At 38.9% G+C, this 23174-nt stretch overlaps 1 protein-coding gene across 2 annotated transcripts in view; it reads left to right on the forward strand.

Annotated features, from left to right (window-relative positions):
* The first annotated feature begins 8878 nt into the window (after nt 1-8878).
* Nucleotides 8879-23174, forward strand: part of tnrc6c1 (trinucleotide repeat containing adaptor 6C1) — a 46559-nt gene continuing 32263 nt past the window's right edge. Inside the window, exons 1-3 of one of the 2 annotated variants that reach the window (XM_060892398.1) lie at nt 8879-9431; nt 17777-17879; nt 20956-20977. In XM_060892398.1, the coding sequence (XP_060748381.1) occupies nt 17817-17879; nt 20956-20977 (85 nt within the window). In that variant the 5' untranslated portion in view covers nt 8879-9431; nt 17777-17816. Of the gene's footprint in view, nt 9432-17776; nt 17880-20955; nt 20978-23174 lie in introns of those variants that run through there. The other variant, XM_060892400.1, reaches the window with a different exon arrangement.

Consider the following 23174-nt stretch of genomic DNA (forward strand, 5'->3'; position numbering starts at 1 on the left):
AAAATATAAGTCAAAAGTTATATTTCTGAATAATATTGTTTGCCAAGTCTGCCTATGATGTCAGTAACAATACTAACAATAGTAACAGTTTTTTAGCCAGGTTTTATTGTCATTTCGTCCATACAGTATATAGCTTGTACAGTACATAGCGAAATTAAACCACCAAATTAAACCACATTAAACGATGTGTCTTGATGGGGCTACATCAAGACACATCGTTACATAAGACAAAACTTTTCGACTAAACAATTTGAAATAACTATTAAATAATTAGCTGCATGGCAGCAATGTCTTGGAAACGGTAGAACTGTCTGACTGATCTGCAGTTCCTGAACCCAATTCCAAAAGTCTTGGTTTGTGGGATGAAGAGTAATTGAAGCTGTAACATTTTAGTTTTAAACTATAAATTGCTCATTTTTCAGCCTGAAATGTACATTACTTCTTCCATGAGGTAGAACAATGGACAATAAATGTTTTTTTTTGCTTAATCTTAGTGTGCCTTCAGTTCCTTCCCTTTGTCACTATAGAGCAGGGCTCATCAATTTTCCCGATGAGGTGAATTTGATTTGTTAGTATGTAACACGGTAGAAAATATTCCCTTCGAGTGCACTTTATTTAAAAAGCCACTTCTGCTTTTATATAAAGTGAATGATCATCCAATTTATACTTCTTGTGGAATTTGTATCGTTACCCGAAACAGATGCTGGGAGCCCTCTCCACCCTCTCCCCAGTGATGAAGACTGGAGCATAATTTCCATCCTGGGATCTCCTAAAGTTGATGATGAGTTCCTTGGTCTTTACAGTGTTCAGAGACAGGTTGTTCTCCAAACACCAGTCTGCCAATTTCTGTACCTCCTATCTGTAGACTGACTCATCAATCATGATCAGCCTCACTACAGTGGTGTCATCTGCAAACTTCACGATGATATTGTTGTCAGATGGAGGAACACAGTGTTATAGTGTCACAGTGTTCCCAGTGGTGAAGAGGGAGTACAGAATAGGAAAAAACACACATCCCTGGGCTGTACCAGTTCTCAAAGTAATGTTGGAGGATGTATAGGGTCCTAGTCTCACTACCTGGGGATGATCTGTCAGGAAATCTAGTATCCATTTGAGAGTATTGGACACTTAGGTGAGTTTTGGGGTCAGTTTGACAGAAATGACAGTTAATTGGAGAGCTGTAGTCCACAAATAGCATCCTTACATGTACTGTCTGTTCTGTTCTTCTCCAGCTGATTGAAAGCAATGTGGAGAGGCAGCGAGATGGAATCATCTGTGGACCTGTTCGCTCTGTATGCAAAGTGATGATGATATGGAGACTTTGATGTGTGAGAGGACCAAAACACTTAAGAGACTTGAAATGCTGAAGAATATAAAATGTTTTTCCATGGCTATAGGTACTTTTTTACGTAGTGTGAGCGTCTGTGTCAGGAGGATCTGCATTTTACAATTTGATGCGATTTTCCCAGTTTTGCCAAGAGATTGAGTTGTGCAGTGTGCATTCAGATGACAAGATTTGTCTATTATTACAGTCTGAACCCAGCTCTATAACACACGGCCTTTTCAGCTAACAATAGGAGTTTGTTTCCTCTAACAAATGTGTCTAACATTAACAGTTAACAAAAGGATTGTGTTTGGAAGTTCACATGTGAATGTTATCTTACTGCATCCTCATCACACGTATAAAGAGTGATAATATCATCTATACTGTACGTCTAATATAGTTATAGATCCAGATTCATATAGAACAGTTTATACATAATTCTAATATAACCGTAAACTTATAAGGGATGAGAAGAGAGAGAAAACTCTATAGTAGTGTATACTAATAGTGAAATGTACCCTGGTGTTAGACATTTTTCCCCTTGGGCCATTATCTCCCCATCACAGTCAGTTATGCAGTTGTGGTTATTCTGTCAGCTCATTAATAAACGCTCCTGTTCCTTCCAGTCTCCTGCTCTAATTTACAATATACCCTCTTCTCACATCCCTCTCTCCATTGCTGCACCCTCACCCCTCTCTCCACACTTTCACCCACCTTTCCTTTTCTTCAGCCATATCTCACAGGACTACTCCAGTCAGTCAAGGTTGGACGGTTTTACCTCCAGTTTCACGTTTGAACACACACACACACACACACACACACACACACACGTGAATCTCCTTTATGCCCGGTGCTGATGTTTAATAAATGTGTTGTCGCTTGCAGTGAAGCATGTCAGATTGGCTGGGTTTGTCGTGTGTGACAGAAGGGAATGGTGCTGAGTGGCACCGCCAGTCTCTGCAAGAGGGTTATGGAGACTCCAGCGCGCTCTCCTTCTGGTACTTACTCATCCACTATTGGACTGTATTTTACAATATATTGCATTTTATGGCATGAGTGTTAGGATGACCCCAGTACTATTCTGTCCTCTGCTCTCCCAAGACACTTGTGTCTGGACCAATGGCATTAAAAGCCAGTTTGATTACATTTGAGATTAAAGTGGGTGCAGGCTGGGTGGAAGTCTGCAGGGAATGAATTATGCTGCTGTTACCTGCTCAAGCTGGGAGTGAAGCAGCTGCGGGGGCTTCATTCCATTGCGCTCATGACCTTGAGGGTCATAGAGGGGAGGGATGCATTTATCACAGGTATGCTGAAAGAAAGAGATGGCAAAGACTCTGTAGACATGGTTTCACACAACTAGTTTAAATGGGCTTCTTTCTGAGTTTCTTTCTGAGTAATGCTTTAAAAAAATAGTTTTTCTACAAACCACTATCTAGCACACCCCCTCGTTCTCTTTCTCTTTCCTCATTCCCGCCTCTTTGTCTACCTCCATCAATGCAGCCTAATGAATAAGAAATAGAAAGGCGAGTCTCTATGACTCAACCCCTCCCTCCCCAAGGCAGCATATGAGACAACTGATTAGGGGAATCAAGGTCATATCCCTTCTCTCTGCCTATAATCTAGCACATCTAACAGGGAATTACTGCCAGCGAGGCCTCACCAAACAGGTCATTGCAGTCTGATATGCTGCTCTGGCGTTCAAAGGTCTCTGTCATGTGGACTAGCAGCCAATAAAGTAGTAACTAGTAAACTAGTAAGTTTTTTAATCTAAGTGACTAATAATTCAGAAAAGTAGTCATTTCCATTGGTAAAGCAAAACTGACTGAGGACACCATTATTTTAACTGTTTCTTTTATTTTTATTTATTTAATGCAGTTAAGTTCAAATAAACAGCAAGAACATGTCAAACTCTAGCATTAATTAGCAAGCATACACTGGCTACAAATGACATTTCTAGCTTTAACGCCTTTACGGGCCATTTACAAAAATGTAATAAATCAGTGCCCTAAAAGTGCAAATAAATAAATCTGTGGCTCATATTACTCTATTCAAAAAGGGACATTTTTTAAACAAAAACACTCATGTACAACCTTGAAGATCAGCCATAATAATTAATTTTAGAAATAAGACTGCACAGCATGGACAGTCATGGCATCAACAGAGCCCTCAGTGACTGCTCTTCCTGTGACTGGTACATGTTATGTCTATAGCAGTGTCTGAGAGGATGTTCTAGACTGATAATGACCCCTGAGCTGAACTTCCATGTTAAACCTAGCATGCGCATCTTTAAACTAAGTGGAAATTCTTTATGCTACTGTACAAGGATTTATGTTAATGTTATTTAGCTTTGAAGGACAACTAAAATTACTCTGGGAGGACCCCCCCCCCCCCAACACACATACATACATACATACATACATACATACATACATACATACATACATACATACATACATACATACATACATACATACATACATAAACGAAATTTATTTTATTTTGATATCATAATGATAATGTTTCACGAAAGTAAAATTATCTATATTTATTTCAAAACAAAAGCAGCACAGTCTTACACATTGTGTAACTAGTACTCATGCCTCAAGCATCTAAGCTGCATGGGTGTAGACATCACTTCCCTACCATTAAGCTGCAGGTCACTCTGCTCATGTGAGAACATATTGTAAATAGGGCATGACATCTGTCAAAGCTCTTTATGTCACTTTATGACTGACATCAGTATTAGAGGATTTGGGAGTAGGGCTCTAACATGTGTGTCTATGTTCCTATCTAACGTGGCATCTAGGATTATATTCCAGAGTTCAGTTTTAGACAAGACAAAAAACATATTTCATGTAGGTTTTTTCCTGAATACAGAAAGAACTGGTCATTTAGAAAATATGTAAAAGAAAAAAAATGACACCTTGGTATTTTGATGAAGAAAAGCAGAAATATCATTCTTCAAGGATGTTTGTCCCTCTAGTATAAGCAGAACAGATTTGTTTCTAAAAACTCCATTAAGTCATTAAATCAGGCACCTCAGGTCTTTTTTCACACCAGAAGTAATTTTGCACACCCAGTACATGCAGCCTGTCTGTCATGTAAAACAAGAAAATGAAAGGAATATTGTTTTTGTATGATACACTTTTTCCCCCATTAAGATTAAGAATACTCTTAATTGATTTATTTCCTCAGAAAAGCATGCTAGAGGGATAGGACACACTAAATTTCCTCTAGGTGAGAATGTGCATGTGTGTGTGTGTTGCATTGTAATGAACTGGCATCTCATCTAGAGCGTATTCCCACCTCACACCCAGTGTTCAAGGGACGGACTCCAGTTCCTCTGCACCCTTAACCAGGATTAACTGGATACCAATGATGAACGAAGGAATGAATTTCGAAACCCTTTATTCAGTTTCTGCTCTTGAATCTCCTATGTGCTCCTCGTGGTTGCTACAAAACCACAACATATGCCATTATCAATATTTATATATAGTTTTGCTGGAAATTCTACTTTATGTTGTTTGGTTTTACTTGCTTAGAAATCGGATGCTATATTCAGACCTTTAAGAACAAACCCTATTACTGTGAACATCAATCAGCTAGTGAGTCTCATTAAACAAATCAGCGATTTAATACATATTAATAAACAGACAATCGTACTACAGTATCATTTGAGAGAAGAACAGAAAAGTGCTTGTATACATGCCACCTTCAGTGGGTTAAGAGAAAGCTTAATTGGCTCTGTGGGGTTCTTATCTTCACCATTACAGCAGCTCACTCGCAGGCTTGTGATGAGAAGCAAACACTGGCTGTTATAGTTAATTGCTCATTTGAATCCATAAAGGCAACCAATTATGTTTATGTGCGTTATAAATCTGATTAACCTCTCTATACTGCTCCCCAAACACAGTGGTCTAATGCTTATTCAATGGGGATGCATATCTCTGTGTGACAGAGAGAGAGAGAGAGAGAGAGAGAGAGAGAGAGAGAGAGAGAGAGAGAGAGAGAGAGAGAGAGAAAAGAATTATGTCTGATGGATCTCTAATTATTTTATAGGTTAAAAATAATAAAGCATTGAGGCTAATTAGGGTAAATCTTTTCAAAAAAAAAAGTTCAAAACTGAATCAAATTCAAAATAGTTTTAAAAATGTAAAATTCAAGCCACATTTAATAAGATATACTGTAGAATTACTGATGCTATAAAACGAATGGTTTTCTAATCAATGCATAAAAAAATCCCAGAATATTTAACCTGATTTATGACAAACTCTCTGTAAATAGTCAGACATATTAGTTTAATTTAACCAGTTAATGCAATTCATAGCATTTTAAACCATTTTTATTGTATTTATTCACAACACAATCAAGAGCTGGAAACCTCTGTTATGGCTAAAACAATGTTATGGCTCTGTTATGGTAGCAAGTCTCTTTTTAAGGAATTTGTTTTCCAATGCATTGGGCTAAATGTGCATTTCCGTAGGATATTTGAGAATTGTGATTTTTTTTTGGTGAAATCTTTTTTCCTCACTAATTGCCATTCTGTGATATGGTGCAGAAGCAGTCCAGTGAAAGAAGAAGGCAGTGTAGCTTAATTTTATCACCAGCCATCCAATCAGATGGAGGTATTTCTTGCTGCCACCTTATCTGCCCTCACCCTCCTTTCCATCCTCAGGGGAAATAAATCCAAGCCAGAGATGCCCAACCTATTATGCTGGACTGCCAGTCATAAGAGCCCTCCCCTAACCTCACACACACACACACACACACACACACACACAAATGCACACGCCACACACTAAATCACTGCTTCAGTCAGAGTCCTATATCCGGTCCTATAATATTCCACATGGGCTGTTTAACACCACTAGATGATCTACTGTTCTGTGGTTTGTAATTCAGTATTTACTTTATTTTCAGACTGTGTAACCAAAGTCTCATACACACACAAAAACAACTAGTGACTACCTATCAGTAACTTGTCCGCACTATTTTGGTTGAACCTCACAAAGGGTCTCACAGGCAGGAAATTATTATAGGAAAACATGCTCATTAGAAGACTTAGTGCTCCTGCATCCTGTTTTTATGGCAGTTTCAAGCGACTTCATCGACAGTAAACACAAGAGGCTCTGGATGCATCGTTGAAGCAGGTTTAAATAAATTATCCCTATGCCATTTCACTCACCATTTGCTGTGTGACTCTACACTCTGGGCTAGAAAGAAATAAGCCCCAACCTGTCTATTTTTGTTTACAGCCTTTGGCGATCTTTAACATCAAATAAGATCCTTTTTAAAGGTGTTTTTTCCTTAAAGGACAATGACGGCTTGGCCAATTTGTACCAGCTGGCTCTGTGAACTACAAAAGCAACAGGAAAATCTATTTTCTCTTATATATAACTAACATCCTTATTGAGTCAAGTCACTGCCAAACCACGAGCATTGATACAGTTTATGGTGAGCTTTTAGCTTTTTGCCTCAAGGCCAGATGTTAGGTGCTCTGAAGTGACTAAATCTCATACATCTTTCCTCTGACTCCTTTTGACCTTAATCAATAGAGAGGGGGGGAGATTCCCACTTAATTCAGCACTCGGGGTCAAGTCTCTTTCCTGAGGTGACAGTTAACAGCCTGCTGCAGCTTGGGCTTCGATGCTGATGAATTATGGATCTGAATTGAGATGAAAGACGAGATTAATTACCATAAGCTCCATGCCTTTATACCTGGATGAGTAATTGAGATTGTTTCATTTACAGCAAGGGCTATACTCCATATGCAGATTATATGAGGACAGAAGTCCTTTAACTAACCTGAAAAATCTTTTCTCATTTACCTGGCTAATTTGTCTAGCTAATAGCCTGACTGTCAAAGGTTGAAGATGCTAGTGATGTATCCTTCTTAGTTGCTGTGCACTGCTCGTACTATAGTTATATATTTTAAGTTGTGGTTTACTGACAAATTTGTCATTAAAAATTTTGACCTAAATTTAATTTAATTCTATATCAGCCATCAAGCTAAGATGTAGGTTTATACCACTTTCTGAGTGATCAAGAAGGTGTTCTGATTTTCTATAACAGCACAGATCTGAGGGGGGACACGGTGGCTTAGTGGTTAGCACGTTTGCCTCACACCTCCAGGGTTGGGGGTTTGATTCCCGCCTCCGCCTTGTGTGTGTGGAGTTTGCATGTTCTCCCCGTGCCTCGGGGGTTTCCTCCGGGTACTCCGGTTTCCTCCCCCGGTCCAAAGACATGCATGGTAGGTTGATTGGCATCTCTGGAAAATTGTCTGTAGTGTGTGATTGTGTGAGTGAATGAGAGTGTGTGTGTGCCCTGCAATGGGTTGGCACTCCGTCCAGGGTGTATCCTGCCTTGATGCCCGATGACGCCTGAGATAGGCACAGGCTCCCCGTGACCCGAGATAGTTGAATGAGTGAGTGAGTGAGCACAGATCTGAAAGCATTGTTCAAATTACAGATCAAATCAAAGGCTCTCTTTCTAATATCTTATCGTTTCTATGGTTACTAAGTTTTTAAGTAATACTAAGTAATTGACAGGGGTTTTGAAGTCAGAAACTCATACAAATCTAATGCTAGCAATACACCATTTTGGAAATGTGAACAAAATTCTTTAAAATAGTGTTGTGTTCGTAAAACAACATTTATGGAAAGAGTCCATAGAAGAAGAAGGAAAAACTCTTATACTGTTGCTGACCAGAGGAAACAGTTCTCAAGGTTGATGTGCCTCAAAGTTTAAGCAAAAAAGGAAAAATTGAGGGAAAATTGGCAAGTGTGAGGATCTGAGCTGTTTGGATCTGTTTGTGATGGCTAGACGACTGGGTGAGAGCATCTATAAAATGGGATGGAGTGTCCCGGTACTCAGAGGTTAGTAAGTGCCAAAAGATCCAAGGAAGGAGAATCGTTGAAATGGTGACAGGGTCAATGGCACCAGGGTGCACGGGAAGAAGGCAAGCATGATGCTTGAAGTTGGCATGTGATGCTGTGGGCATGTTCTGTTCTGTTGGGAATCCTTTTGTCCTTGGGTGGATGTTACTGGCATTTATGAGTCTGTGTGGGTTTCCTTTGGGTTCTGTGGTTTATACCCACCACCCAAAACGTGCCAGTAGGTGGGTCGGCTTAGATAAACTGCCCGTAGGTAAGTGTTTCTTTGTGTGGTGCAATGGTCTGGTGTCCCACCCAGGGTGTTTAATTCCTGCCTCAGAGTGAAATAATTGAATGTGCTTCCAGTGGACTGAGTCCTGTGTCGAAACTGCGTCCCCTGCTGAAAAGGTTTCACTTTTTGTGTTAAAATGGTCAAAATAGAAGCTGTACCTGTGACTGGTGCAGTCTGGAAGTGTTTGTGAGGAAAAAAACGTCTCAATGTTTGTCAAAACAGGAGATCAAATGCCTATACACAGCAGAGACAAACATAAAACGAGGACGAAAGAGAGATGCATTGAGATGGCACAGCAGGAGCCAGTGAAGTCCGTTACCATAGTAACTAGGAGGCGGAGCCACTTTTTTAGGCTTGTTTGCGCCTAGAGGTCACGTGACACGGCGCTGGGGAATGGGGCACTTCCTGTTTGCAGTGAGCTGCTGTTGTCAGTTTCAACAAAATGGCTGCTAGAGGACCGCAAACGCAAGCCCAGTAAACGCCTTTCTGTCACTACAGAGCAATTTAAATGGACATCTCGGAGTTTCTGTCCACTCAGAGCACGTACTCGTGTGGACTCGTTTGCACGCGTGTTAGCGAGATAAATGCACGCTGAGAACGTTTGTGCACTTTTATCGCCTTGTCGAGATGAACACGTCATTGAAAAGGCGCAGCGCGCGCGGTGGAGCTGCTGCACGCGCCGAACACAAACACTGAGCTGCTCGTCTGCGTGCTCAAAGCGCTCGTTTCCTCTGTTTGCACTGGTTGTTTTTGTTTGTTTTGTTTTGTTTTGTTTTGTGCAAAAAAAAAAAAAAACGGACTGAATCCCTGACGTGGAAAAGCCAAGCTAGCTGTTTGACTGCAGTGTCGAGTCGCCGGGGTGTCAGTGCGAGTGTATAAACACGTCCCCGGGACACGAAACACTTTCTGCACTAAACCGCCATTGCCGGACGTGTGATGTAAGGTAAGCATTAATGAGTCCAAAAACTGGCACGTTTCCACGTTCAACTCGATGAATCCGTTTAAAAAGGTATTTAACGCGGTGGCACGTGCGGGGTTTTGTTTGGTTTACCGACCAAAATAAACGATTATTTTAAAGACGTGTTGCTTTGGGATGAAGAATGTTTAACAGCCTGTGTGTAAACAGTTAAACCGTCCAGTCTGTAGTGTTTTATCATGGATTTGTTCACGTCTGATTCGTCAACATCACATCCAGTTAAATGTTGTGTGTTATTCAGTGCGCGAGGCCACGTTGTAACCGTGCGCTTCTCTTCTGTGATTGTTTAATCTGCTCGTTTACTGTTCACTTCTGCTGCAGAACAACACACAAGCTGGTAAAATAAACCTTGCAGGCTGATTTGACCGGATTATTTTTCGCTTATCTGTGGCGCCCCCGGTTGTAGCTTACGTCATCATTTCCCCTTAGACGTCACAAGTGTAAACACGATGCAAACTGAAAATAAAAGATGCAGCAGAAAGTAAATAAATACTGCATCTGTTCCCAGAGATAAATACATCACCTGAGAAGATACAGGGGAGGTTTTTATACAGACAGCCCCGCTGAGAATAGTGACATATATATATGTGTGTATAATATATATATATGTATACATACATTTTTTCAGAAATGTACGAATATGTACTCGAATAAGGCTTCAGCTATTTTGCATAAAATATATATTATATATATATAATATATAAAAAACAACAAAAGTTATTAAATAAAATAAAATTTATATAAATAAAAGTTTATTTCACTTAAGGATTTTGGACATAAATAATTATCATGAAAATAATGTGCTTTTTACAGCTATTATTTATATTAAATTATTATTATCTACTATTATTATTTAAAATATTAAGTCATCAGTGTGTGTATGTATGTATGTATGTATGTGTATATATATATATATATATATATATATATATATATATATATATATACTATTTTATATAACTTTTATGCTGACAAACTTAGTTAACTTGTAACTTGATTAATAACAGGCCATGAGAGAATAAATTGAAAAACAGAATTATATTGAGAGAGAAATTTGTAAACGTGAATGCGATTTTTTATTTTAACACGTTAATTAAAAAAAAAAATTTTGCGCGCACAAAACCCACCATATATTTTGTGTGTATTTATTTAATTGATTTTGTAATACTGTAATGCAGCAGTGAGATTTAACAAAAGTTGTAAAACTAATAATTAAGACGTAATTGTCACGTATGTCAGGAAACAAGTTTTCAGAGCTATATGATTTAATGTGACTCACACAATTAAGTTTTTTATTTGTTTTTTATTTCTTTTAAGCTTAGCTTCAGACAATGCAAGGTCACAAAGAGAAAGAACAAGGAAATAAACATGACATTTAAAATAGTACTTTAAAAGAATACTTTAAAATAGTCCAATAGTGCAGTGCTGCTCAAAATCCGGTTCATATCTTTCATTTTGTTGCAGCATCATTATCAGATGTTTCCTATTTATTATTGAGTTCTTACAGTTCTTATCATTATGACTATAGACTCTGATTCTGAGTCTTTCTGGTGTGGTCACATGGTTTGAATCTTAACTCCCAAACAAGGCAGTGGATAAATAATCAGTTGGGACCCAGAGAGTGTAATGAATATACTAAACATTATAAGGCTCATGAATAAATACACACTGAGGGGTTTCCATTTATCATTTACAATTAAAAGTGGTGCTTGGCTACAAAAAGTTTAAAAACCACCGTTTTTGTGTTTAGTTAAATATTTGGCTGCATTTGGTATTAAATGAGTTACTGACACGCTAGTAGGGGTGTATACACATGTGCAAACACAGATTTTAAACACTAGTGAACACTAGTTACAGAGAAGGATAGAGTGCAGTCCTGCTGACAGGATCAGCTGATTGTAAGATTTTATCTGCACTGATTGTTTTCCTCTCGCAGCTATTTACTCCTAGTTGGTGTGGGGTTCACAGATGCCTTGTGAGAAACGTGTACAGGACTCTGTAGAAACTGCTGACGTGCCGTTCCATGTGCGAGCCCCCCTGGCCTCACGGCTGGCCAGTGCGGTGCAGTAGTTGCTAATTTTGGAGCGCAGATTCGGCCCCTTCGCAGGATCAGGGCCCTCCTGTCAGCATGTGAGCATATTAGAAAAACAGTGTATTCTCTGCCAGTGAAAGAAGCTGTTGGTTGAGCTAGACAAAAAAGAGGCCACGTAATGCTCAGATTACCACACAATATGCTTTGACTGCATGCTCTTACACAGTGATGTTGTGGCCTTGTGCACTGTGCTGAGCTTAATGCAGCTGAATGTTGCTGTTTGAATAGAAGAAGAAGTAAAAAAAACTCTTATACTGTTGCTGACCAGGCAAAGACAGCTGTGAAGGGCAGTCGCTGGCAGAGAGTCTACTGGTGTGACAGTTTAGATGGAAAAGCTGTAGAAAATCACAACATGCTGCCAAATACATAAGATGCATCCCAGATTGCATACTTGCGCGCTGTACTGTGCCATTTTGTCGTATTACCCATGTGAGTATTGTCTTTACTGTGAAAGTTCTAACAAGAAGAAGTGCACTTCAAATACCAGGATGATGCATGTAGTCAGCTGAAAAAGAAACAAGTGTGGAAGCTTGGAAGAAGGGCAGAGCTCGCACGAGAAAAGAATTAAAGATACGACGACGGAAAATTGACGACACATTGGTGCAGAGGACGTCTTTAAAAAATAAATAAATAAATAAAAGATCATTGTATGAGCGTTTGTCATCATTTGTCATAGGCTAAAAAACTGTTTATACTTCCAGTAATAAAATAATAATAATCTGCTAGTGTTCCATTTGAGACGATAGAAATGTATACACTAGATGCTAGAGCGCATAGTGTAAGTGTATATCGTGTTGTATGCCATTTAGGACACAGCTTCAGTTCATCTTTTACTATTTGGTAAACTAGTATGAAGGAACACTCCAAGGAAGGAGTGTGCAATAAAACAGTGTGAAAAGCCCAATCTTAGTAAAAGCAGAGAGCCGTGTGGTCCAAGCTAGTTGGGAAGTAAAAAATCTACATGTCTGTGCTGATGTGGCTGAACTTTACTCTTATATTGTATTTTAAATCCAGTATCGTGTCATATAAGACATATAAGAAGAGACAACCTGCAGTATCAAACACTGCTTTATTATCAGCAATACACTACAACACAAAAAAGCGAGTTTTATTTATTTCTGCAGCACATAGCTCCTGACCCCGAATAGCCATATTTGCTAAGCATACTGATTTATTCAAATGTATTTATTAAAAATAAGCTCTTTATTATTATTTTTTATTATTCATGAGTCAAATATTCCAGTAATTGATGGTAAACCATCTTCTCCTTTGTGCCCTCTATCAGTATGAAGGCATCGTGACACCGGTGCCGTTTGATCGTACGAACCCGGTTACTGATCTGACCACACCGAATGGCCTGGTGCTGCGTTCATCATAGCAGGAAATGATCAAGTTTTCAGGTCGGCAGAAGACATTTATTAATATCATTATATCAGTGTAGGTGAATTTATCTTATCATCCACTAGTGCCTCAAAATCTTTCGTTTGCTCCCTCTGGCAACTAGATCTTTTTTATGCTGATATACCCCTTGGTACACCTTGTTTGTGTCCCTGATGTTGACTGTGTGTATTGTTTAGCATATGTAAATCCCATCTAAATCTTAGGGGGCGGGGCTAAACAGCTGTGCAGGAAAACCTGACCAGTGGACATGACGCCACAGTCCCGCCATTTAAAACCATGAAGAAAAGTCTAAGAACTTGAAAAATAGCATTGTTTTAACCCTCTTCCCCTCTCTGTACCATAATTCACCTCTCTGTAGTGACAAATATTGTTTTATTTATTTCTTTATTTAGTTTTTAAGCCCCCTTCCCACAGTTCACACCCAAACACCCAGACAAACAGTGAATAGATTAATAAATTAAAATAAAGAAGGAATAAAAGGGCATACTAAAAACAACGGAAAGTAACACAATACAAAGTACATAATAGACAGACAGACAGACAATAAACAAATGAGTAAAAGACGACCACTTTTAAACCTTAACAACAGCTTGTTTTTTGGGACCCCAATGTTTTTATATATTGGTCATAACGTCCTGACACTAAATATGACACTCAGCAGAAGTTCTACCCATTCGTTTGTAGGAGGAAGGCGTGTGTGACTTCCAATGTCTCAAAATGTCCTTACATGTAGAAAGTACAGCTGAAGAGAACTGTTCATTTCAGTTTGAACACATGTCGCACTTTTAAGGTTTTGGATTAACTCAACCCTCGTACATGGAACACAATCGATGGGGTTGGCAAAACCACATGAGAACATTGGCACCCGAAGGACGGAGACAAGGTAACGTCATGAGTGTGCAGCCGCACTCGCCCGCCACACCACTACAACAGGCCCTAAGCACAAACATCCTGCTGTTAACACTTTCCTCTAAGACAAAATGAACACGACTGCAGCTTAACCTCCTCCAGAGTAGCTAGATTTGTGGGATTTGTTTATCGCATGCAGGTTTGCGCTGCATAGTATTTGCTTGCGAGACAGGAAACTGAGTGGCGTCACATGTTGAGGATGTGTGACGTTTATTTACACATATATATATATATTTATTTGGCCATTTTTATTCTTCAATTTACACAACAGACATTAAAGAGCAAAATATTTTTTGTGTGAAATTTTAATAAATACTTGGCTGATCCAAGCAGTGACCGTGCTCGTGCTACTGGAGAATGCGTCTTCATGCGTAATTATCTATCCTAGTGGCAAAACCTGCAACTATGTTGGGTACGTACGTGTCGCATACCCAGCCCACGCCTGCCTCTTCTGTATTTAAATTCTACTCGTTCATGATTAAAAGGTTTCTTTTCGAGCTTCATTACAGCTGAGGATCACGTGCATGTACCACTTACTGTATCCAGCGTACTGTTGGCTAGCGCTGTCTCGTGTCCCTGTCTAATCATCTTGTCCGTATGTGTTTCTTGAAACTGATTTGTAGATAAATGGCCTCCCACAAGTTTCCCCCTAATGCATTTTATTACTCCAGCCATTAAACACCCTAAGAGACGCGAGTGGAATGAGCAAAGCCTTTATAAAGGATGTTTGTGTGGTCTTCGAAGGCAATAAATTGGGAAACCGCTTGTGAAAATGCTTTTATTAGCAGCTACTTGAAAATAAAAGTCGCCAGGGTCATAACAACGGCGAATCAATCAAAGGGTGCTGTTTTTAGCTACTTTAAGTATAAAACAGTTCCATTGGTCACAATACATCAGTTCAGTTCATCTTTACACAACTACATCAAACATAAAAAAAAAAAGAAGAAAGACTTGAAATATTTCAAATGGAAATTCTAAGCATCAGTTTAGGTTTGACTGGATAACACCGTTGTTTTACTTTCACTCTTGGCTCTGTCCTGTTCTCTGCCTTTGTTCATTTTCTCGTGCGATTTTCTCTCTCACTGGCTCTCTCTCTTTCTCTCTCTCTCACACACACACACACGCACAGAGAGAGAGAGAGAGAGAGAGAGAGGATTTTGGGTTCCCCAAGGTTGGACGGAACATCGGCTTTACTCTTCACAAATGCCACGGCTGTGTAATAGCACTGTTACTCTCAGACGGTGAAGCTGCAGGTTTCTTCCACCGCCGTTGCTAGTCTCTGGGCTCTGGGTTTGTAGCAGTGGCATTTTTGGCTCGGTGCCCAGAGAGAATCCAACCCTACCCCCAACCCTCCAACCCTCCATCCGCACCCCACTCTCCCCACTCTCCCCTTCCATCTACTCCATCTTGTGCGCTTGCACCAGGCTCCCTGTCGATGCAGTTTAGTCACAGTGCTTCTTCATCCAGCTGCACAGAAAAAGAGAAAAAAGCATATAATTTTACTGTCAAGTTAAAATACTTCAGTTTTTAATCTGTCTGTGTAATGATTGCCTTTAGAGTTACACATGGTTTAGTGAGTACACCAGAGCTGAGAGCTCATGCGCTGCGAAATGAATCAAATCACCTTATTAGCTTCTGTAGTCATTTAATCGTGAAAGTGTGTGTGTAGCCATGAAGGTTTTTTGAGTCATTATTTTTTGAAGTCATTGTCTTTTTGATAATAGCAGACTATTGGACTTGTGGTATAATTTGTTCTTGGACCAATTAATAATTAAGAAATAAACCATGAAAGGATGAAGGGGTGTCCAGTGAAGGGAGAGTTTACCAGCCCCAAAATAGATTATTTTCCAATAACAGCACAGCATGTTGGCTTTTATTGTTTGAATTGTTATCCGTTTATAGTTACGCTATGCTGTGGAAACTTCAGTGGCTCCAGTTAGTTGTTCCTGTTATCATTTTTTTTCCCGCTCCTTCACCCAGCCGTTTTATTTTCTTCGTCCTTGAAGTTAATAATACAAAAAAAAAGATGTTCATGTTGCCCGGAAACAACAAAAAAAAAAATCCACAAAATGTCTCAAGAAAAATTCCCTGATGCAAAGCACAGACACTGGAGACTCCTTTGAACAATGGATAAGAAAAAGCCTTTATTACTTTCTCATATACATTACAGAATAATGAAATTCTTTTCTTCACATGTCCCACCTTTGGTAATCGGGGCCGGAGCACAGGGTCAGCAATGATGCGACACCATAAGTCGCCCTGCAAACCTACGACCTCTTATTAGTCAGAAATGCGCCAGTGTATAAGTCCGTGTATAAATCTGCTGTGATTGGTACACTCTCAGTTGACTCAGTGGAAGCCCCGCCCCTTTTCCCTGTCTCACACAAGTAAAGGTTTTCCTTGCTTAGTGTCTGCTAAGCATATGCATGAAGAAATAGACCTATAAAATAGACCTATGACAGAGACGCATCATCATGTCCAAATGTCGAATATAGAGAATAAATTGTGAAGTTCCTTTAAGTATATAGAGAATTTTACGCTAACTACCAGGGCAAAACACCATAAGACCCCTAGAACAAAAAGGTTCTATCTCCGTTTGTGGTGGTTTCCACTCCAGCAGACATTTCCCCAGATTTCAGACACATTCATTCCTCAAATTCTCTGCTGCATTTTCACTACAAAGTGTTTGAACTTACTGTAACACAGTGTGACGTTTTTAATTGCGAAATAAATTTTGTCTGCATTAAACAAATTTTGTCTGCATCTTATTATTTTGTGCTGGAGCACATGTAAATATTAAAAAAGAAAACGGACCAAACCTCGCAGCAGGTTTCCCCGAATCTCCTCACATGATTATTTTAAACTTGGCTATCATGGCACAGAATGATTCAGCTCATCAGGTGGTTGGCTGATTGTGTTGCTTTGGAAATGGCAAATGTACAGTATGTGTTCTCTGCAATGTCGTAACCAGTAAATACTGGACCGATTGATTTTCCCCCGTAGGGTTTGTTCATCTTATCGAGATGTGTTTTATCATCGACCTTTATCAGAAATCTTCATAGAAATCTAATCTGAATTTATTCTCATGATTTCTTCATATCCAGAGCTGAACGGTGAAGCATGAGAGAGCTCATTCATGAAAGGTTTTAAACATGCTTGCTTGCAACATCTGTAATGTCTGGTTTCTAGTTGAACCAACCTTTTTTTTTTCGACCATCGTGCCTCTAAATGAAAATCTTTGTAGAAAACAGGTTTTATCTTTATGTGAAAAATAAACCAGTGGAGTTTGAAACTGAACAAACTAGTCAAGTGTACTACATGCTCACTACATCACCATTTGACATGAAGCCTGTGGCACACCACCCACATGTGAGACCCCTTTATTAGTAGGTAACATTCTGTCCTGAAGTGTTTTATTTCTCTTTTACCACAGCAATGTCTTAGAAAAACCAACTGTGGTGCAGAGTTTGTTCCTGTCCTCACTTTTGCTATAGAAGCTATAAACCGAGTCACTTGTCATTTGATTCAGTTCTCAAGAAACCACAGAGCTGGGAGAATTTATATAGTGGCACTGCTTCATACCTGTATTCAATTTTTAACCCCAGTTTACTTTCCAGCCCTTGGTATAATTAGACTTAAAGGATGTGTTAAGAGTGTTACAAAGTGTGTAATTAATCCATCAGAAGTGCTGAGCAGGTTCTTACTCGATCCATTAGTGTGTATTAAAAGAAATAAATCTCTTATATTAAATTAAGCAACGTGTAAATGAATTTCAAAAGCAGCTTGTCCATCGCAGATGCCTTTTTTTTTTTTTATCGCCGTTTAAATACTTCCACTTCTCTCCTGTGCTGCATATTGCCTTAATGTGTGAGACACAGTTAACATTTGCCCACTCTGCCTTTTCTCGCAGTCGGGAGACGAGGCAAGAACCACGAGAACAGACCCATTTGATGGAAGAAAAGAAAAAGAAAAAGCAAGAGGAAAAGAAGAAAAAGGAAGTCGCTCAGAAAAAGGTGAGGTGTGATGTTTTTTTTTTTTTTTTGTTTGTTCTTCTTCTTGCCCTTGCCCTGGGGTTTGAGTAAAGTATGTTTACTTAGCACCGCCTACATCCTTTCTATACTCTGAGGCTGGAGGGGGATTTCCACCCGCCATCTTTGCAGTCGGGCTGTATTACGTACCCAGGAGTGCTGAACCCTACAAGCCCTTAATTCTCAGTTCGGTGTGAACGCAGTGAGGGTTCAAAGCTCCTCAGCATCTAAAGATCTAAAACGTGTTGTTTTTCCCACCGTAATATTCTCAATTTCCTGCCCGTGTAGCCCTAAAAACTATCCGACACACTGAATGGGGGAAAAATGAAAAGATTCATTTATTTAGAGTTTTCAACAGTCATTACACTATATAGTGTATAGAATTTTAGTCTATATAATGTATAGAATTTTAAAGCTTTTTTAAAACAAGACGGCACAAACGGCCTGTTAACATGTTTCTCAGCACTGCATGAAGACGTCTTGTGTCCAAGTCAGCCCTGCTGAAGGTCGCACTAGCGTTGCGAGTCCATATGCGTTATTAGACTGAGTAGCTTTCTCCTTATAGATATAGATTATATTTGTTATATCAGTCTCCTTTAACTGACTTTAATATGAACAAATCTTGCAAATAAACTAACACCTGTATAGACTGTTTCTTTAAATCAGATGCTTCATATAATCAGCATCTGCATTGACTATTTTTTAATCATGGTTTTTATTTGGATTGTTTGAAATATATAAATTAAATTGTTCACGGTTTTATTAAGCATTAAGTAAGCAATAACACAACAGACTGTGCTGGGGGGTGGGGGGTGGTCGGGACACCAAGGAGGCGTGACCCTGGAGGTGTAGCCCACGCACTCACATAATATTTCCACAACAACAATTACACCTAATGATTATACCTACTTTGTTAAATGACACATTTTTAAAAATCATTCATTATTATCCTTAGATTATGTGTTGCAACAAGTAACTGTATGAGCTGTTGCTATGGAAACTATAACATATCAGCAGAAGCACAGTGATCTCCTGCTACGACTGGAGCGACTGTCCTGGTACACACCTTCTGACCAATCAGATTGGAGCATTAACCATGCTGTGGAATAAATAGTGTGGAATTAAACAGCATAGGAATGAACCGTTGTTTATTCCATACATTTATCAGACGCCATCTGGTGCATGGTGGTCTTAGTGGTGTGCAGAGGTGGGCCAGGTTTGTTTCTTTGATAACATTGTTGTTTTTTTAAAGTTACCGAACAGAGCAACCAAACAATTCATGCAAATCTACAAGGAAACAGAACCTGAATATATATATATATATATATATATATATATATATATATATATATATATATATATATATATATATATATATATATATATATATATATATATATATATACTGTATACACACACACACACACACACACACACACACACACAAACATATATATATATATATATATATATATATATATATACTGTATACACACACACACACACACATATATATATATATTAGTCGCTGTCGGGCGGAAACCTTGTATGTCCAGATTTTGTCAATTTAATATTTTTTCACATATCGATGCTATTGGTCAGTCCCCACGTGGGTCTGTTATTTTTACAAGTTATTAACCAATCTAAAGTCTTGAAAATAGCTTGAGCGCAAATCTCTTAACTCCATTGGACACTTCAACTGTCCACCTATATATATATATATATATATATATATATATATATATATATATATATATATATATATATACACACACACACACAAATATATAAATATACGTATATGTGCTCTGATGATCACGTCAGCTTCCCAGTTTACATAGATGCTTTGTCGGTGCTTAAACAAATTTACCTCGACATGCCCCATCTCGTCTTTGCATATTATACAAACAACTGTTGTTTGCTCCGAGTCCACCATGTAAAAAAATTCAGCCGTTCTTTATAACTGATGTTGAATTTGTTAGGCACCAAATCCTCCATGTTACCAGGCTGCCACGCAAAACAAAGAGGATATAAGTTACATCCCTCTTTGCTAAATCTGCACAATATTATAATAGTTTATAAAAAACAAGTTGTTGTATTTTTTTAGTTCTCCCCTGAATCTGCTATTTCAGGTAACTGATGTTTACGTATTGTCCACAAAACACAATAAGGACTGAATTTTCACAAATGAACTGGTTTAAGTGTTTACACATGCTTGATTCTCAATACTGTGTTTTGTTACCTATATTATTAACGACTGAATAGTTCTTCATGAGTCCTTTGTTTGTCCTGAGATTTTAAACATCCCACAGTTCTTCAGAAATATCCTCCAGCTCCTGCACATGCTTTACTTTTTCAGCATGTGACCCCTTTCCAACAGCGACTATATGAATTTGAGGTCCATCTTTTCCCACTGAGGTTAACTAAGGGACTCGTACATGACTAGAACACAAGCTGCAAACATTCGCTGATGCTCAAGGAAGCAGCCTGAGACATTAAGAGCCATGGGGGGTGTAAACTGTTGAACAGGAACATTTGTATATTGATATTTTTCCCCCTCTCTTCTGCTTCTATACTTCTGTAAAGCTGCTTTGAGACAATGTGAATTGTTAAAAGAGCTACACAAATAAATTGAATTTGAATTTGAATCTTAGCTTCTGAAGCACTGTACTAAATGAAAAAAATCAGATCTTTTAAAGAAAATATTTAAAATTATTTTAAATTAGTAACATTTTGCAGATTCGGGTTGGGGGGGTGTAAACTTACGTGCTCAGGTGTGAGCTAGGGAAACATTTCTGCTTGTTAGAAAAATGCCCTCATTTCATGTTCATTGACTCATTGACTCATTTTTCTTCAATGCAGCTTTGTTTCATAAAAATGTAAACAAACCTCAGTTACTTCAAAACCTCAAAATATTTTCAGGGTTTTTTTTTTTTTTTTTCAATCCTACATTAACAGTCTTTTAAGATGGAACCAGAATGACAAATGTTGTAAATCAACCTAGGCAGTGATGTGTATTTGGTGGCCATCCTCCTAATCCACTTCTAATATTTCTTCCCAGGCTGCTGAAAAGGAAACCAAAGGTGAGTTCTCAACCTTATGTCTTTAAAACTCTTTCATAGTAAACGGACAAGGTTTTCACAAATCAGCACAATGTTTTATTGCCCAAATGTATGATTTATCTCACAAGACAGTTTCAGCTGATTCGTTCTTTCTTTAGTAACTGAGGGCAGATTGTCCGGCTAGAGGCTTGTGACCCCCGAGTGATGAATAAGGATCGATCGAAAGAAATCAAAAGAAAATTACAGAGTATTAAAGACTGGAAATAGGTAAAGAAAAGGTTGACAACTTGGTTATTATTAAAAAAATTCTTCTTATTAAAGAGTAACTGTTTAGTTAATTTAGTTATTGGATCGCCGTGAATATGGTTCAATCTTGTTTCTGCTAATTTTTGAACAGTGTTAATAAGCTATATTTTCTCACCAGATCCTCTTTCCGCCCTGTTAAGAAACGCTGACATTAGAGACTCCTTCCGTAAATGTTAAACAACATCTCACAGCTTTAGTATCAGCTATGTGTTTGTTTCTGCAAAATAACACATCATTCAGTTTAGTTATTATTAAGCTATCGACATAACATTAGTGCTTTAATATATTCAGTTCAGTTCAATTTTATTTGTGTAGCCTTTTAACACCGGACACTGGACTGTCAACGCAGAAACACAAACATACAACGTGTGTATAAACATATAAACGTGTGATTTGTCATACAGTCAGAGCTGCTGTCATACAACAGCTTCTGACCAATCAGAGGTATGCACCAATGGAAGTGATAGTAATAGGAGTTCCTGTTTTGGTTTGGTTTTTTTTACATACATCAACCAATGATGAGTGAGGGAGGGCTTTAAAATTTGTGATGAACCTCTGTAAACAGTGTCCAAAGAACGTAGACACTGAGAAGACCCAATATAGAAAAACCACCTGGGAAGCTTGTGTGTCAGCCAGCGTTCGGTTCTGTTAACAAGAATGATGGGGACGTACGTTGGTCATTTTAATGATAGGAAGCATATTGAGAAGTTACGCATAAGAGAGCGCATTTTAGGTGAGAGAACTGTCCGCTTCAGCCGAGGCACAGTGTCTTTACTAACACTGTGCAAAAGCAGGCTGAAGTGCTATCAGGGAGAACCGGGGTCCACCTGGATCGTAAGTACTGAGCATGCCCTTTTCACCTTGTGGCATTAAGACCTCAGCGAGGTCGCCGTCTGAGCTGTTTGTGACCAGATGGGAGAGGGGCTTACGACACATAAAATGTAGACACTCATAAATCTCATTAGAGCATCTGCTAAAGCTGAAAGCCTCCAACACTTAGCCTGTACACAAGGGGAAGCTTGTGTCTGCGAGCAGTTCACCGTTAATGGTGTTGCGTGTGGGCACGTGATCAAGGCTGAACCTCTGTTGCCTTTAGACTCTTCTAATTAGGGTGTTGTAGAGCACTCGCTCGCTTTTCTTTCTGCTTGCATCTGTCTTTGTTGACATATGAGTCAGTGCAGAGAATTCCCAGAGACTCGGTCAGGATACGTCTGGGGAATTGGCACAGTTCCTCTAATGAGGTCTAATCTGATTTAGCTTTGTTTCGTGGTTCTCCGTGTCCTGTGGCCATAGCGTGTAGTAACCACAGAGTCACGTTAGCTTTGCATCTAGTCACGATTCTGCTCGATTTCGCTTTTAACATGTTCCTGATGTGTGTGAAAACATCACCTGTCATCAGTGCACACTAAATAGTCTTAAGCTGCGTCCCAAATCACACGCAGTTAATCACTACTTTACGCCAGTTTGGCATGGAATATTGGATACTTTCAGCTTTTGCTTACCTAGTAGAAGAGGGGCGCAGCTACCAGGCAAAAAATGTCTAGACTGCTGGCGCCACTCTGGTGGGCAAGACATCTTACAAATTTATTTAAAATAAAAAAAATCATCTCATTCCATTAGAGAAACGTCGCATTACATTCATTTACCAAAGCCTGGGATACAGCTTAAAAACAAACAAACAAACAAAAAAACTGTTGTTTTCCATGTATACGTTCACTAGACGCTGGAGTGTGTAATGTGCAGTAGGTCATTCAGAGTTCAGCTTTAGTAAGAAATGTCTTTGCATTGTCTGTAGTACAGCAGCTGCCAGCATGGAATGTCATCATGTAGAGAAACTATTGTGATTAACAAAAACAAAATTAAATGCAATTTTGCTAACTGAGAATGGGATTTAATGCACAGTTTCTTCTTG

The sequence above is a fragment of the Tachysurus vachellii genome, chromosome 18, assembly GCF_030014155.1.
Source record: "Tachysurus vachellii isolate PV-2020 chromosome 18, HZAU_Pvac_v1, whole genome shotgun sequence".
Lineage (NCBI taxonomy): Eukaryota > Metazoa > Chordata > Actinopteri > Siluriformes > Bagridae > Tachysurus > Tachysurus vachellii.